The sequence below is a fragment of the Mobula hypostoma genome, chromosome 8 (genome assembly GCF_963921235.1).
Source record: "Mobula hypostoma chromosome 8, sMobHyp1.1, whole genome shotgun sequence".
Lineage (NCBI taxonomy): Eukaryota > Metazoa > Chordata > Chondrichthyes > Myliobatiformes > Myliobatidae > Mobula > Mobula hypostoma.
In genome coordinates, this window is record NC_086104.1 from 159,595,040 (window position 1) to 159,612,999 (window position 17,960).

Sequence of the window (17,960 nt, forward strand, 5' to 3'; positions counted from 1 at the left end):
TGGAGGCTTGTGGGGTGGTTGTTAAAGGATTGATTTAATTCCGTGTGTAGATTCTCACCAGCACCTTACATTTAGTAAGTAACACAGTACTTGTTTTAGTGTGTTATCATCCCAGTGTGATAGTGAACTTATAAGGAAGATTCTTTATTGAGAACGTTATAACTTGATGTTTTATACTAGCAGAGATATCAATTTCACGATGGGGAACTAGCCAACAGAAGTCAATGTGCCAGATTTCACTATTATTAGCAAATTAAAATGCAATCAGAACAAACTATTTCAATAAATGGGATCAGGAAGAAGGACCAGTGAATTAAAAATAAAAGTAAGCACATTCCCACTTGACAAGCACCTTTACGATAGCTTCTATGTATAAACAACTAAAGTTTTCACAGAGGGGTAATCGGACAAAACAGAACACTGAGAAAAAGGAGAAGATGAAACCCAGTCTAATGTAATAGGAGTCAGAGTGCAGTACGAAGTTTCAGAGACACGAGAAGGCACGAGAGCAGGAGAGGTGGCAAGGCAGGGCCAACAGCAGCACAAAGGAGATTTGCGGGTACTGCAGGAGATAAGAGAAAAGTGTTGGCAAGATCATGAAGCAATTTCAATATACAAACTCTCGGCTTTGGGGCACAACATCTCTGAATAGAACAGTGTTTCTGGCAATGGGATGCTATTAAATGTTGAGACATAGGTGGCTTGCCAGAACATCCTGGAATATCTGAGCACAGATCTGGTGGAGATTTTAACTGAAAGTTAAGTGACACAAGGGGGAAGGTATCATTTTCTAGCTGGGCAAGATGTGGCTGCTGGGTACTCAGAGAGAAGTGCATTTGGATGGCAGGGATATGAATTTTGTGATTAAGCTATGAACAATTATTAAAGATAGGATCACATTTAAGTGGTACAGAGTTTACAATATCAAGAGATGCCTAGGTAACAGCATAATAACAGGGCTCTACCTGAACTGTGCTGGGACCTAGAAAATCACAAAACTAGGGCAGTGGATTGGGCTTTAAACTAAATAGTAGGGTAGGTTCAACAGCCTGGAAAAGTATGGATAAAGGAAGAGGGAAATACTGGAGAGGTTACTGAAGTCGCCAGAATGAAAAATAAGACAAAGTTTAGAAAGGGATAAGAGTTTGGCTTCAAGCAATATGAACAAAAAATGAAAAGACCACATTTGGAACATAGTGAGCAGCTTTAGATCCCAAACCTAAGAAAGGATGTGCTGGCATTGAAGAGGATCCAGAGAATTTCACAAGAATGATCGGAGGAATGAAAGAGTTAATGTACATGGAGCATTTAATAGATCTAGGCCTGTACTCGTTGGAACTTAAAATGAGGAGGGATCTCACTGAAACTTATCGAATACTAAAAGGCCAAGATAGAGTGGATGTGGAGAGATGTTTCCTATAGTGGGGCAGTCCAGCACCAGAGGGCACAGCCTCAGAGTAGAAGGACTTCTCTTTAGAACAGAGATAAGAAGAAATTTCTTTAACCAATGGATGGCGAATCTGGAATTTATTGCCATGGATAGCTGTGGAGTCCAAATCATTTGGTATATTTAAAGCGGAGGTTGATAGGTTCTTGATTACTTGGAATGGTAAAGAGCCTCGATAGGCCAAATGGCCTAATTGTATTAGGGTTTTATATTTAAAGTGGAAGTTGATATGTTCTTGTTCAATAAGGGGGTGAAAGGTTACAGGGAGAAGGCAGGACAGTGGGATTGAGAGGGAGAATATTTCAGCCATGATCAGTAACAGAGCAGACTCGATGGGCCAAATGGCCTAATTGTACTCCGAAGTCTTTTGGTCATGGCCTGTGAAAGGAAAATCAAAAACTAGAGGCATGGATTTAAAGTAACTGACAGAAGGATCAGAAGTGAGGTGAGATAAGGTGACACTTTCATTCCAGAGTAACAAATACAAAATGATAGAGGAACTCAGCACATCAGGCAGCATCTGTGGAAAGGAATAAACAATTGATGCTTTGGACTGAGACACTTCTTTCCCAATCCTGATGAAGGGTCTTAGTCCGAAATGTCGACTGTTTATTCATCGTCATAGATGCTGCATTTCTGCTGAGTTCCACCAGCATTTTGTATGTGTTGCTCTGGATTTTCAGCTCCTGCAGAATACCTTGTCTTTATGATACTCTCCATACCTTTCTTTTCAGCTGCTGGAAGCATTGTGGGCTGATTAGCATTGTAAATTTTAAGTCAGTCAGTTACAGAAACAAAAACTATTAGCTTTTGGCCTTTCCAATCTTCAACTGTATAAATTGAAACTTAACAACAAAGACATCTAAAAGTAAACACAAAATACTCTGCAGATGCTGGGGTCAAAGCAACACTCACAACACGCTGGAGGAACTCAGCAGGTCGGGCAGCATCCGTGGAAACAATCAGTCGACGTTTCTGGCCAGAACCCTTCGTCAGGGCTGAAGAGGGAAGGGGCAGAGGCCCTATAAAGAAGGTGGGGGAGGGTGGGAAGGAGAAGGCTGGTAGGTTCCAGGTGAAAAACCAGTAAGGGAAAAGATAAAGGGGTGGGGGAGGGGAAGCAGGGAGGTGATAGGCAGGAAAGGTGAAGAAGGAATAGGGGAAAACACAATGGGTAGTAGAAGGAGGCGGAACCATGAGGGAGGTGAATGGCAGCTGGGGAAGGGAGCAGAGTGAAATAGGGATAGGAGAAGATAGGGGAAGGGAATTACTGGAAGTTGGAGAATTCAATGTTCATACCAAGGGGCTGGAGACTACCTAGACGGTATATGAGGTGTTGCTCCTCCAACCTGAGTTTAGCCTCATCATGGCAGTAGAGGAGGCCATGTATGGACATATCCGAATGGGAATGAGAAGCAGAGTTGAAGTGGATGGCAACCGGGACATCCTGTCTGTTGTGGCGGACGGAACGGAGGTGCTCGACGAAGTGGTCCCCCAATCTGCGTCGGGTTTCACCGATGTAGAGGAGGCCGCACCTGGAGCACCGGGTGCAATAGATGACCCCAACAAACTCACAAGTGAAATGTTGCCTCACCTGGAAGGACTGTTTGGGGCCATGAATGGTGGCAAGAGAGGGAGGGACTTGTGGATCAGGGAATCACGGAGGGACTGACCCCTGCGGAAAGCGGAGAGAGATGGAGAGGGAAAGATGTGCTTAGTAGTGGGGTTCTGTTGAAGGTAGTGGAAGTTGCGGAGGATAATGTGCTGGATCCGGAGGCTGGTGGGGTGGTAGGTGAGGACAAGGGGAACTCTGTCCCTGTTGTGGTGGCAGGAGGATGGGGTGAGGGACGAAGCGCGGGAAATGGAGAAGATGCGGGTGAGGGCATCAATGATGACGGCAGAAGGGAAACCACGATCCTTAAAGAAAGAGGACATTTGAGATGTCCTGGAACAGAAAGCCTCATCCTGGGAGCAGATGCGGCGGAGACGGAGGAACTGGGAATAGGGAATGGCATTTTTGCATGTGGCGGGGTGGGAAGAGGTATAGTCGAGGTAGTTATGAGAGTCAGTGGGCTTGTAGAAGATGTCAGTGGACAGTCTGTCTCCAGAGATGGAGACCAAGAGATCGAGAAAGGGGAGAGAAGTGTCCGAGATAGACCAAGTGAATTTGATGGCGTGGCACTACATCTAACAGTAATCGTCTGGCTACAAAAGAAAGATGATATTAAGAAGGTAGTGGAACTCAAGGTTCGTCCATGAAGCTGAGCCGCCCCCCCGCCCCCCAACAACATGTTGAGGTGGAAGATGATAGTTCTTTAGGTAAATCCAAAGGTGATGCTGTCACGCCAAGAAGTGGTGCCACTGCTGGATGCAAAACCTTAATATGTGAGTGAGTGAGTGAGTGAGTGTGAGACAGACAGAGAGAGAGAGAGACAGACAGACAGTGAGACAGACGAGAGAGAGAGAGAGAGAAAGAGAAAGAGAAAGAAGAAACTGACGGTGACTTCGAGTTCATTAGGAAAGGCAATACATCACATTCAATCTCAGAGCAATTCACTGTTGCCCTGTGCTCAAATTGCTTTGAACTTGTGGCAGGGATGGCAACTGGATTTGGGAAATTTAAATACATTTTATGGCTTTGGAGAGGAAAGAGAAAATGGAGATGGGATATTAGACCATAAAACTATAAGACATAGGACCAGAATTAAGCTACTTGACCCATCGAGTCTGCTCCGTCATTCAATCTTGGCTGATTCTTTTATGCCAACTAGTGGAATGGTGCTGCAGCAACAACTTGGCACTCAACGTCAGTAAGACAAAAGAGCTGATTGTGGACTTCAGGAAGGGTAAGACGAAAGAACACATACCAATCCTCATAGAGAGATCAGAAGTGGAGAGCGTGAGTAGCTTCCAGTTCCTGGGTGTCAAGATTCTCTGAGGATCTAACCTGGTTCCAACACATTGATGTAGTCATAAAGAAGGCAAGGAAGCGGCTATACTTTATTAGGAGTTTGAAGGGATTTGGCATGTCAACAAATACACTCAAAAACTTCTATAGTTGTACTGCGGAGAGCATTCTGACAGGCTGCATCACTGTCTGGTATGGAGGGGCTACTGCACAGGACCAAAAGAAGCTGCAGAAGGTTGTAAATCTAGTCAGCTCTATCTTGGGCACTAGCCTACAAAGTACCCAGGACATCTTTAGGGAGCAGTGTCTCAGAAAGGCATCATCCATTATTAAGGACCTCCAGCACCCAGGACATGCCCTTTTCTCACTGTTACCATCAGGTAGGAGGTACAGAAGCCTGAAGACACACACTCAACGATTCAGGAACAGCTTCTTCCCCTCTGCCATCTGATTCCTGAATGGGCTTTGAAGCTTTGGACACTACCTCACTTTTTTAATATACAGTATTTCTGTTTTTGCACATTTTTTAAAAAACCTATTCAATATATGTAATTGACTTGTTTATTTATTATGTTTTATTTTATTTATTATTACTATTTTTTTTCTGTCTCTGCTAGATTATGTATTGCATTGAACTGCTGCTGCTAAGTTAACAAATTTCACGTCACATGCTGGTGATAATAAACCCGATTCTGATTATCTCCTCCTCAACCCCATTTCCTGGCCTTCTCCCCGTAACCTTTGATGCCATGTCCAATCAAGAACCTATCAATCTCTGCCTTAAATACACCTAATGACCTGGTCTCCACAGCTGCATGTGGCAAAATTCACCACCCTCTGACTGAAGAAATTTCTCCACATCTGTTTTGTTTTGAATGAATGCCCCTCTATCCTCAGGCCGTGCCCTCTTGTCCTAGACTCTCCCACCATGGGAAACATCCTTTCCACATCTACTCCAGGCCTTTCAACATTCAAAATGTTTCAAAGAGATTTCATCCTTCTAAATTCCAGCGAGTACAGACCCAGAGCCATCAAACGTTCCTTGTATGATAACCCTTTCATTCCTGGAATCATCCTTGTGAACCTCCTCTGGACACTCCAATGCCAGCAAATCTTTTCTAAGATGAGGAGCAAAAAACTGTTCACAATATTCAAGGTGAGACCTCACCAGTGCCTTATAAAGCCTCAGCATCACATCCCTGATATTGTATTCTAGACCTCTTGAAATGATTGCTAACATGGCATGTGCCTTCCTCACCACCGACTCAACCTGCAAGTTAACTTCCAGGGTGTTCTGCACAAGGACTCCCAAATCTCTCTGCATCTCAGATTCCTGGATTTTCTCCCTGTTTAGAAAATAGCCTGCACATTTATTTCTACTACCAAAGTGCATAACCATGCATCTTCCAATATTATATTTCATTTGCCACTTTCTTCCCCATTCTCCTAGTCTGTCTAAGTCCTTCTGCATTCTACCTGTTTCCTCAACACTACCTGCCCCTCCACCAATGGGCTGAATGGCTTAATTCTGCTCCTATATTTTATGGTCTTATGGTAAGGAAAGTGGTCAGAGAGTTGGACAGCAGAAGTGAAAGAGAAGGCCAGTGCTGAGGGAACATCAACTGGGCTAGGCACAAAAGATGAACAGAACCACTGTTCTACATTTACTGCAGAAAGAAAGGATGTGAAACAGAAATCTTCCCTTCAGATAAATCACACTCATTGAGGAGGAAATTGGACACTGAATGCTGGCCCAGGAATTTAAGCTATACAATTTCTTTACTGCAACAATTTAACGCTGCAAGTTTACAAACAGAAGATTAGACCATAAGACATAGGAGCAGAATTAGGCCATTCAGTCCATCGAGTCTGCTCCATCATTCCATCATGGCTGATTTATTATCCCCCTCAACCTCACTGCCTTTTCCCCAATGGCTGACCACTGATTTATAAAGCTTCAGCTTCACATCTTTCCCTTTGTATTCTAGTCCTCTCGAAATGAATGCTGACATTGCATTTGCCTTTCTTACCACCAACTCATCATGCAAGTTAACCTTTAGAGAATCCGGCATGAGGAGCCCCAAGTCCCTCTGAACCTCTGATTTTTGAATTTCTCCCCCTTTATTCCTTCTACCAAAGTGCATGACCATACACTTCCCTACACTGTATTCCATCTGCCACTTCTTTACCCAATCTCCCAATCTGTCCAAGTCCTCTTGCAGACGCCCTGCTTCCTCCACCTATTTTCACATTGTCAGGGGGTATATCTGTGAGGGTTAGGTGATGCTAGATATTAGGTGGGGCTGTACAGTAACAAAATGGTTAGCACCAACGATCAGAAGGTCGCAGTTCAATTCTTATCGCTGTTTGCAAGATGTTTGTATGTCCTTCCCACGGCCACATGGGTTTCCTCTGAGCATTCTGGTTTCCTCTCATTTTCCAAACACACATAGGCTAGGGTTAGTAAGGTACGGACATGCTGTGTTGGTGCTAGTATGGCATTTGTAGTCTGCCCCACCCCACACATCCTCAGATTGTGCTGGTTGCTGATGCAAACAACACTTCACGTTTTGTTTCGATGTACGTATGACAAATAAATACAATTTCTAATCTAGAGGTGATTAGCAGGAGTTAGTCCTGACGAAGGGTCTCGGCCTGAAACGTCGACTGCACCTCTTCCTAGAGATGCTGCCTGGCCTGCTGCATTCACCAGCAACTTTGATGTGTGTTGGTGATTAGCAGGAGGTGCTTCTATGCATGGAAATATAAAAAATCTGTACCCTTAAAAGTTGTTAAATATTTCAAAACTGGGATTAATAGACTTTTGTTAGGAAAGGGTGTTAAGGTTTACAGAATCAAAGAATTGATGGGTTTGTGACCAAGTTGAAGATATGAAGGTAGGTGGAGGGGCAGGTAGCTTTGAGGAAGCAGGGAAGCTACAGAAGGACTTAGATAGAGCAGGTAAGTGGCAGATGAAATACCATGTCAGGAAATATATGGTCATCCACTTTGGTAGAAAAAATAAAAGCGTGGGCTTTTCTAAATGGAGAGAAAATTCAAAACCCTGAGGCACAAAGGGACTTGTACAGGATTCCCTAAAGGTTGAGTCAGTGGTGAGGAAGATAAATATGATGTTAACGTGCACTTTAAGAGGACTAGAATATAAAAGCAAGGATGTAATGTTGAGGCTTTAAAAGCACTGATGAGGCCTCACTTGGAGTATTGTGAGCAGTTGGGAGCCCATTATCTTAGAAAGGATGTGCTGACATTGGAGGGGGTTCAATGGAGGTTCACAAAAGTGATTCTGGCATTGAAAGGCTTGTCATATGAGGAGTGTTTGATGACTCTGGGCCTCTACTCACTGGAATTCAGAAGAATGAGGGAGGACCTCATCGAAGCCTACTGAATGTTGAAAGGCCTTGATGGAGTGAACGTGCTGAAGATGCTTCCTATGGTGGAGGCGTCTAAGACCAGAAAACACAGCCTCAGAATAGAGGGACGTCATTTAGAATGGAGATGAGGAGGAATTTCTTTAAGCAGAGAGTGGTGAATCTGTGGAATTCATTGCCACAGGTGGCTGTGGAGGCAAAATCATTGGGTATGTTTAAGACAGAGGTTGATAGAATCTTGATTAGTCAGGGCACGAAGGGATTCACGAAGAAGGCAGAAAGATGTAAACAAGGTTGAAAGATTACAAGGATGTTGCCAGATCTGGAGGACTTGAGTTATAAGGAAAGATTGAATCGGTTAGGGATGTATTCCTTAGAACATAGAAGATTGAGAGGAGATTTAATAGAGATATTCAAATATAAAAGGGGGATAGATAGGGTAAATGTACGAACGCATTTTCTATTGAGTTGGGTGGGACTACAACCAGAGATCATGGGTTAAGGGTGAAAGGTGAAAAGTTTAAGGAGAACACGAGGGGAAATTTCTTCACTCAGAGGTTGTGAGAGTGTGGAGTGAGCTGCCAGCACAGGTGGTGCATGCAAGCTCGATTTCAACGTTGAAGAGAAGCTTGGACAGGTGCATAGATGGCAGGGGTACAGAGGCCTATGGTCCCAGTGCAAGTAGATGGGAGTAGGAAGATTAAATGGCTTTGGCATGGACTGGATGGGCCAAAGGGCCTGTTTCTGAGCTACCCCTTTCTATGACTATGTGGCTGAAAGGGAAAATAAATGATCCATGAAGGAATGGCGGAGCAGACTTGATGGGCCAAATGGCCTAAATCTGCTCTGATATCCCATGCTCTTAAGTAGGATGAAGTTGACATAGGTCACTCATTTTACAAGGACGGAATGGCTGCTACTGCTTACCTTTGCCCTGCAAATTGTTCAATCCCTATTCAGAGGACTGCTCTGACCAGGATTCCCTCCCTACCTCCTCCTCAATGAATGGCCTTGATCCTGGGCATTTTGATCCTCCTACATTAAGCCACGGTGCTCTGCTTTACTGATACTTATTCGTTGACTAGTTTGGTTTCAGTGAAGACCACAGACTATAAGATATAGGAGCAGAGTATGATACGGCTGCATCACTATCCCTCTCAACCTGATTCCCCTACACCTTTGACGCCCTTACTAATCAATAATCTATAACCCTTCTCTTTAAGTATACCCATTGACTTGGTCTCCATAGCCGTCCATAGCAATGAATTCCACAGATTCATTGCCCTCTGGCTAATGCAATTCCTCCTTATCTCTGTTCTAAAGGAACGTCCTTCTATTGGGAGATTGTGCCCTCTGGTCCTAGACTCCCTTACTATAGGAAACACCCTCTCTACGTCCACTCTATCTTGGCCTTTCAATATTTGATAGGTTTCCATGAGATCCTTACCCCCACCCCACCCCCCTCATTCTTCTAAACCCCAGCGAGCATCAGCCCAGAGTCATCAAACACTCCTCATATATTAATCCTTTCATTCCTGGGATCATTCTTATGAGCTAACTCTGGATGCTCTCCTCACAACACGTTGGAGGAACTCAGCAGGTCGGGTAGCATCCGTGGAAACGATCAGTCAGCGTTTCGGGTCGGAACCCTTCATCAGGACTGAAGAGGGAGGGGGCAGGGGCCCTATAAAGAAGGTCGGGGGGGGAGGGTGGGAAGGAGAAGGCTGGTAGGTTCAGTTGAAAAACCAGTAGGGGGAAAGATAAAGGGGTGGGGGAGGGAAAGCAGGGAGATGATAGGCAGGAAAGGTGAAGAAGGAATAGGGGAAAACACAATGGGTAGTAGAAGGAGGCGGAATCATGAGGGAGGTGATAGGCAGCTGGGGGAGGGAGCAGAGTTAAATAGGGATAGAGGAAGAGAGGGGGAGGGAATTACTGGAAGTTGGAGAATTCTATGTTCATACCAAGGGCCTGGAGACTACCTAGATGGTACATGAGGTGTTGTTCCTCCAACCCGAGTTTAGCCTCATCATAGACTACCTAGACTACATAGACTACCCTTCTCCTTCCCACCCTCCCCCCACCTTCTTTATAGGGCCTCTGCCCCTTCCCTCTACAGTCCTGACGAAGGGTTCCGGCCTGAAACGTCAACTAATCGTTTCCACGGATGCTGCCCGACCTGCTGAGTTCCTCCAGCGTGTTGTGAGTGTTGCTTTGACCCCAGCATCTGCAGATTATTTTGTGTTCTGGATGCTCTCCAATGTCAGCACAGGTAGTCTTCCTTTGGTACATAAACCAGAATCCCAATATCTCCTACTCACTATAAATTAATTGAAAGTAGACCTAAGCATGGTTCTGCTTTGCATCCAAGAGATGCTCAGAAGAAAAGGTGTACGGAATCAGTGTCCCTCAATGCGTGACACGAAATAGGAGAAGACGGCGTTGCGACACAGCACGCAGCGGCCGCTCTGGTGATGAATATCTGTTATCTGTCAAGTAGGGTGCCGTGCACAATCCTGATTTGATGGAGGCAGATGTGAGAGCGCGGAGAAACAGAAGTTTCACCAGATGAAATGCCTGTTTCGCTGCCGCTGCTACTGTGTGATCCAGAATCTCCAGAGGGGAAGACCCCAAGTCCTCGGCTTTGCTTGTTGCTCGTCGGCCGGGGTAGGGCCGAAACCCTCGGCAGAGATGGTGCTTGGTGCTCGGAGGTCTGGTCGGAGGCTCGAAGTTTTCGGACGGATTCGGAGTCGGCTGTGGTCGGGTGCTTCCAGGGTGCTGCATCGGCAAGTTTGTGGCGCTGGAGGTTCATGGCAGGGAGAGTTTCTCCCTTCTACCGTCTGCGTGAGATGATGGGCTATCGGGACTTGAGACTTTTTTTTACCCTGCCCATGGTCTGCTCTTTATCAAATTACAGTATTGCTTTGCACTGTTGTAATTATATTTTATCATGATGTAGTTTTTGTCAGTTTTAGTCTTGGTCTGTCTGGTGTTTCTGTGATATCATACTGGAGGAACATTGTATCATTTCTTAATGCATGCGTTTTTAAATGACAATAAACGAGGACAGAGTGTCCTCATAATCTAATCTAATAAAGGGTGGTAATTCTTCACCAAAACCCAAAATTCCATCACCTTGCTGTTGCCTATCACACGTAGGTCAAAATCTTCACACCTCTAACAGAGAGAAGCACAACTCACCAGAGGAGACAGTGATGGAGGGATGGAATGGTACAAGTCGAAAAACAGCTGCAGGGTTGATGAGTCCAAGAAAGCTGTTGAAAGAAAGTGGAGGTTTTAACTCAGCAGCCTTAAAGCAAAGATGATAAAAATAAATTACTAAAACATTGTAAAGTGCAGTTAAGCCCCTGCCTATTGCTGAATATGTAAGACATACACTACCAGTTTGTAAAGATTCAGTTACATAGATAGATGCTTACCTATCTCAGCTTCTCATTATACAGTTCTTGCCAAATATCTAATCATAAGGATCGATTATACTACAAAAGGTCTACTCTGTCACTAGGAAAGTCCACCATTTCAGCAACAGCAGACAAGCTCATCTCCTCTGCTACAAATATTAAACCTGGGACAAACCCCCTTGCTTTGCAATTGATACATAACAATTTGTTCAATCATTTGCAAAAATGCAGACCGGATCAAAAAGTAAAACAGAAATGTATTTGTGCAGTATCTTATCACATCTGTAAAACCTTCCACTTGACTCACAGCCAGTAAACCATGTGGTTTCCACTGGCTTGTACTGAAACACAGCTTTCACTTTACATAAAGATCTCACAAACAGCAAACATGATCAAAAGTGATTAAAGGATTAGTGCTGTCTAGCCATTACAGGAGAATTTTCCTAATGTTTCTGATGCTGCCTTGGGATGTTTACTTTATGTTTGCCTAAAAGGAGGCTAGCCCTGAGTTTAACAAAGATGTGATCTTGGGCAGTGCAATAATTCCTCAGTACTGCACCGGAATTGTCTACTTGGAATTTGAGCTCTAAACCCAGATAAGCAAGTAATCGGAGGAAGGATGACAGCATGAAGTAATAAAATACAGACTGATAAAGGTATATGATGCGCATTCACAAGACTCTGATAATGTGGGATAGAAACTATTTGTCACTACTAAAAGGCAAGCCCCCATTATTTTTTTTGAAAGAAAATAAGCTATGAGCAAATGTAGTAGTTCTGTATCAGCTGGAGAACTGCACTCCCCTTTACTTCTTCCTTTCCTACCTCATGCCTTCCTAATTCCTCTAAGCCCTTCTACTTTAAATCATCCTGTCAGAAGATTTTCATCTGAAGGTATGTCTTCATTGCAGGCACATGTGCTAAAGGTCTAGCCCCAGCACCTCACTCAGCAGGTGCAAACGTTTCCAGCAGTTTGGTGGCATCATCAGGTATATGACAACACTGAAAAATCTCTTCTGCTAGTCTTGTAGGCATCAATATTACTAAGTGGCAACAATCAAGATTCAATCCCGATGAAGAGACTTGGCCCAAATCGTTGACTGTTTATTCCTCTCCATAGATGCGCGCACACACGCACACACACACACACACACACACACACCACCCACACGAACAAATGTGAACCTTTAGGTTAAAGAGATGCAACTGACTGGGTTTCTCTGGTGATTCATCTTGAACAAGGGGATTTATTTATAAGGAACCGGTCATTTAAAAAAGAGATACATAGAAATTTCTTCTGAGTATAGTGATTGGACCCCTCAGCACCAGGGCCGTGGTAGCAAAGATCATTAGAAATATTTACAGTATATTTACAAAATGTGACAGAACATTGAGGTACATTCACAAACCACCCCACTCTCAACACTCAGCCCCAATGACCCTGTGATCTCAGTCTCTGAGGCCAAGATGACAGCATCTTTCAGGAGGTGAATCCGCAGAAAGCATCTGACCCAGACAGCACACCTGACCAAATACTGAAAACCTGTGCTGGTCAAATGGCCGTAGTATTTACAGATATTGCCAACCTTTCATTTTGGCAGTCTGAGGTACCAACCTGCTTCAAACTTACTGGTGCCCACGAAAAATGAGGTAACCTGCCTCAGTGACTACCATCCAGTAGCACTTGCAGTATTATGCAGAAGTCTGAGGCACGTTAAAAAATTTGTAAAGTGAAGATGCTTTCAAAATAACAAAATTAAGTTTCTAAATATGAACAAAATTACTACGAAGAGAAGCAAGCAATAAAAAAACTAAACCAAATCAATATTTGGTATGATCACCCCTTGTCTTTAAAACTGCATAATTCTTAGGTACACCGTCGTGCAGTTTTATAAGAAAATCATCTGGTAGGTTGTTCTACGCAGCTTGGAGAACTTGCCACGGTTCTTCTGCAGATATGGCTGTTTCGCTTGCTTCTGTTCTCTCCAGGTAATTCCCACGTTGATGATGTTGATATCAGGGCTCTGTGGAAGCCAAACCATCTGAAACCATATTACAAAACATCTAGGATGCCTAAGACTTTTGCACAATACTGTGAAGTGCTTCGAGAGGTCCTGCTTGAGGAGTGACCTGAAGCACAAGCATCATCATGAAAAGACATTACCAGGTGAATAAAGGAAAAGATCAAGTGTCTTTAAGACAAAAGTGTAACATCCTCACTGATTTCTAGGAATCCTGGCTGGTGACTGTTTATTAAGGAGACAGCACAGAAACATAGAAAACCTACAGCACAATACAGGCCCCTCAGCCCACATGTCCCTACCCTAGAAATTACTAGGCTTACCCATAGCCCTCTATTTTTCTAAGCTTCATGTACCTATCCAAAAGTCTCTTAAAAGACCCTATCATATCTGCCTTCACCACTGTTGCCAGCAGCCCATTCCACGCATTCACCACTCTCTGTGCAAAAAACTTACCCTTGACATCTCCTCTGTACCTACTCCCCAGCACCTTAAACCTGTGTCCTCTTGTGGCAACCATTTCAGCCCTGGGAAAAAGCCTCTGACAATCCACACTATCAATGCCTCTCATCACCTTATACACCTCTATCAGGTCACCTCTCATCCTCCGTCGCTCCAAGGAGAAAAGGCCCAGTTCACTCAACCTGTTTTCGTAAGGCATGCTCCCCAATCCAGGCAACATCCTTGTAAATCTCCTCTGCACCCTTTCTATGGCTTCCACATCCTTCCTGTAGTGAGGCGACCAGAACTGAGCACAGTACTCCAAGTGGGGTCTGACCAGGGTACTATATAGCTGCAACATTACCTCTCGGCTCCTAAATTCAACTCCACGATTCATGAAAGCCAATACACGATATGCCTGCTTAACCACAGAGTCAACCTGTGCAGCTGCTTTGAGCTATAGACTTGGACCCCAAGATCCCTCTGATCCTCCTCACTGCCATGAGTCTTACCAGTAATACTATATTCTGCGATCATATTTGACCTACCGAAATGAACCACTTCACACTTATCTGAGTTGAACTCCATCTGTCACTTCTCAGCCCAGTTTTGCATCCTATCAATGTCCCACTGTAACCTCTGACAGCCCTCCACACTGTCTACAACACCTCCAACCTTTGTGTCATCAGCGAACTTACTAACCCATCCCTCCACTTCCTCATACAGGTCATTTATAAAAATCACGAAGAGTAAGGGTCCCAGAACAGATCCCTGAGGCACACCACTGGTCACCGACCTCCATGCAGAATATGACTCATCTGCAACCACTCTTTGCCTTCTGTGGGCAAGCCAGTTCTGGATCCACAAAGCCATGTCCCCTTGGATCCCATGCCTCCTTACTTTCTCAACAAGCCTTGCATGGGGTACCTTATCAAATGCCTTGTTGAAATCCATATACACTACACCTACTGCTCTTCCTTCATCAATGTGTTTAGTCACATCCTCAAAAAATTCAATCAGGCTCGTAAGGTATGACCTGCCCTTGACAAAGCCATGCTGACTATTCCTAATCATATTATACCTCTCCAAATTTTTGTAAATCCTGCCTTGCAGGATCTTCTCCATCAACTTACCAACCACAAGACTCACTGGTATATAATTTCCTGGGCTATCTCTACTCCCTTTCTTGAATAAAGGAACAACATCTGCATCCCTCCAATCCTCTGGAACCTCTCCCGTCCCCATTGATGATACAAAGATCATCGCCAGAGGCTCAGCAATCTCTTCCCTCACCTACCACAGTAGCCTGGGGTACATCTCATCCCGTCCCGGTGACTTATCCAACTTGATGCTTTCCAAAAGCTCCAGCACATCCTCTTTCTTAATATCTACATACTGAAGCTTTTCAGTCTGCTGCAAGTCATCACTACAATCACCAAAATCCTTTTCCATAGTGAATAGTGAAGTAAAGTATTCATTAAGTACCTCTGCTATTTCCTCCAGTGCCATACACACTTTCCCACTGTCACATTTGATAGGTCCTATTCTTTCACATCTTATCCTCTTGCTCTTCACATACTTGTAGAATGCCTTGGGGTTTTCCTTAATCCTGCCCGCCAAGGCCTTCTCATCACCCCTTCTGGCTCTCCTAATTTCCTTTTTAAGCTCCTTCCTGTTAGTCTTATAATCTTCTAGATCTCTAACATCACCTAGTTCTCTGAACCTTTTGTAAGCTTTTCTTTTCTTCTTGACTAGATTTATTACAGCCTTTGTACACCACGGTTCCTGTACCCTACCATAACTTCCCTGTCTCATTGGAACGTACCTATGCAGAACTCCATACAAATATCCCCTGAACATTTGCCACATTTCTTCCATACTTTTCCTTGAGAACATCTGTTCCCAATTTAAGCTTCCACTTTCCTGCCTGATAGCCTTATAATCACCCTTAATCCATTTAAAAGCTTTTCTAACTTGTCTGTTCCTATCTCTCTCCAATGCTGTTGTAAAGGAGATAGAATTATGATCATTATCTCCAAAATGCTCTCCCACTGAGAGAATCTAACACCTGACCAGGTTCATTTCCCAATACCAAATCAAGTACAGTCTCTCCTCTTGTAGGCTTATCTACATATTGTGTCAAGAAACCTTCCTGAACACACCTAACAAACTCCACCCCATCTGAACCCCTTGCTCCAGGGAGATGCCAATCGATATTCCCATCATGACAACTCTTATTATTACACCTTTCCAGGATCTGTTTCCCTATCTGCTCCTCGATATCCCCGTTACTATTGGGCGGCCTATAAAAAATTAGGATGGCATGAAGAACTTCCGAGTCAATGTGACGTGATCATAGAGGCCCAGCATAAACAATGTGTACCACCACCACCTACAAGCCTGCCATGGTCAAGAACCTCCTGCCCCCTTGTGCAAGAGTTTTGAGTTTCCCACATATTAAGTACTCAGAATTCACAGCAGAAGCAAATCACGGATCCTGAGGTATTGCCAGAAAAGTAAGTGATTAGGTGCAATGTAATTTGGAGTTAATATTGCATCTTGTAACTGTGTTTCAAACCCACTAGACCAGCGGTCCCCAACCACCGGGCCGCAAAGCATGTGCTACGGGGTCGTGGGAAATGATATAAGTCAGCTGCACCTTTCCTCATTCCCTGTCACGCACTGTTGAACTTGAACACAGAGTTGCCAACTGTCCTGTATTTGCCGGGACATCCCATATATTGGGCTAAATTGTTTTGTCCCATACGGGACTGCCCTTGTCCCGTATTTCCCCCGCTAAGGTAGAGCATTCCTATGAAGCCTTTCGTGCCGAAATGGCATAAAGCGAAAAAGCAATTACCATTAATTTATATGGGAAACATTTTTGAGCGTTCCCAGACCCAGAAAATAACCTACCAAATCATACCAAATAACATATAAAACCTAAAATAACTCTAACATATAGTAAAAGCAGGAATGATATGATAAATACACTGCCTATATAAAGTAGAAATAATGTATGTACAGTGTAGTCAGGAAGATTAAGCCAAAACCGATTTGTGGGGAAAAAAAATCAGCACCTACGCGCATGCGCACACAGGTGTCCGCGCAAGGCTTATGATTATGATTATAATTAGTAATGCATGCATTAAGAAATGATAAAAATCTTTTTCCAGAATGATGTCATGAAAACATATGACAAACCGACTTAAAACCACATAATTATAACATATGGTTACAACAGTGCAAAGCAATACCGTAATTTGATAAGAACAGGCCATGGCACAGTAAAAGTCTCAGAGTCTCTGAAAGTCCCATCATCTCACGCAGACGGTAAACCCCCAGCGCTGCCAACTTGCCGATGCAGCATCCCGGAAGCATCCAACCGCAGTCCGACTCCGAGTCCGTCCGAAAAACTCTGAGCCTCCGACCACCTATTTGACACCGAGCACCATCTCTGCCGAGCATTTCGACCCCAGCCCCAGCAACAGGCGATACGCAAAGCCGAGGATTTGGGGCCTTCGTCTCCGGAGATTCTCCATCGCACAGTAGCAGCGGCAGCAAAGCAGGCATTTCAGAAGTTGCTCCAGATGTTCCTCTGCGCTTTCGTGGCTGTCCCCATCAAATCCAGATTGATGCATGGCCCCCTAGTTACACATATTGATATTCATTCCGAACAGGCACACGCGCTGCATCGCACCGCCATCTTCTCCTCCCTCCTTTCATGGTCATGGTAATCTTTCCCGGGGTAAACACAAGTGTCCCGTCAAACAAACAAAATCCAGCTTTTAAAATCCAACAAAAGGCAACTAAAGCAACACACATAAAAGTTGCTGGTGAACACAGCAGGCCAGGCAGCATCTATAGGAAGAGGTACAGTCGACGTTTCGGGCCGGGACCCTTCGTCAGGATTTGACTGCTACTTTTGTCCCTTATTTGGGAGTGAGAAAGTTGGCAACCCTAACTGTAAAAGACATGTTGAGGTGAGTTTAACCCTACTTGAACACCGCGCCCCCCCCCCCACCCCCGGTTGGCCAGTCTGCAAGAATATTGTCAATATTAAACCAGTCCGTGGTGCAAAAAAGGTTGGGGATCCCTGCACTGGACAGGCAAGGGTATTAGACATTTAATATCTCCAATATCCTATTGCATACTAAGATACAAGTGAAGCCAATCCTACAATCAAAATGTGAGAATTACATTGCAGAATGGTGAGAGTATTCTGTCATTAAAATAGGATACAGCTTACTTGGCCATAATGAGATTGCAGCCAGCTAGCTCTTTAATCAACAGCTTTACAATGTGAACTGTGGCTCCATGCGATAACTTTGCCACAAA

The 17,960-nt window shown here is 44.2% G+C and overlaps 1 protein-coding gene across 1 annotated transcript in view; it reads right to left on the reverse strand.

Annotated features, from left to right (window-relative positions):
• Nucleotides 1-17,960, reverse strand: part of xpo7 (exportin 7) — a 182,787-nt gene that overhangs the window by 73,666 nt on the left and 91,161 nt on the right. The window contains exon 8 of the mRNA XM_063057234.1: nucleotides 10,940-11,013. Coding sequence (XP_062913304.1) covers nucleotides 10,940-11,013 — 74 coding nt within the window. The remainder of the gene's footprint in view (nucleotides 1-10,939; nucleotides 11,014-17,960) is intronic.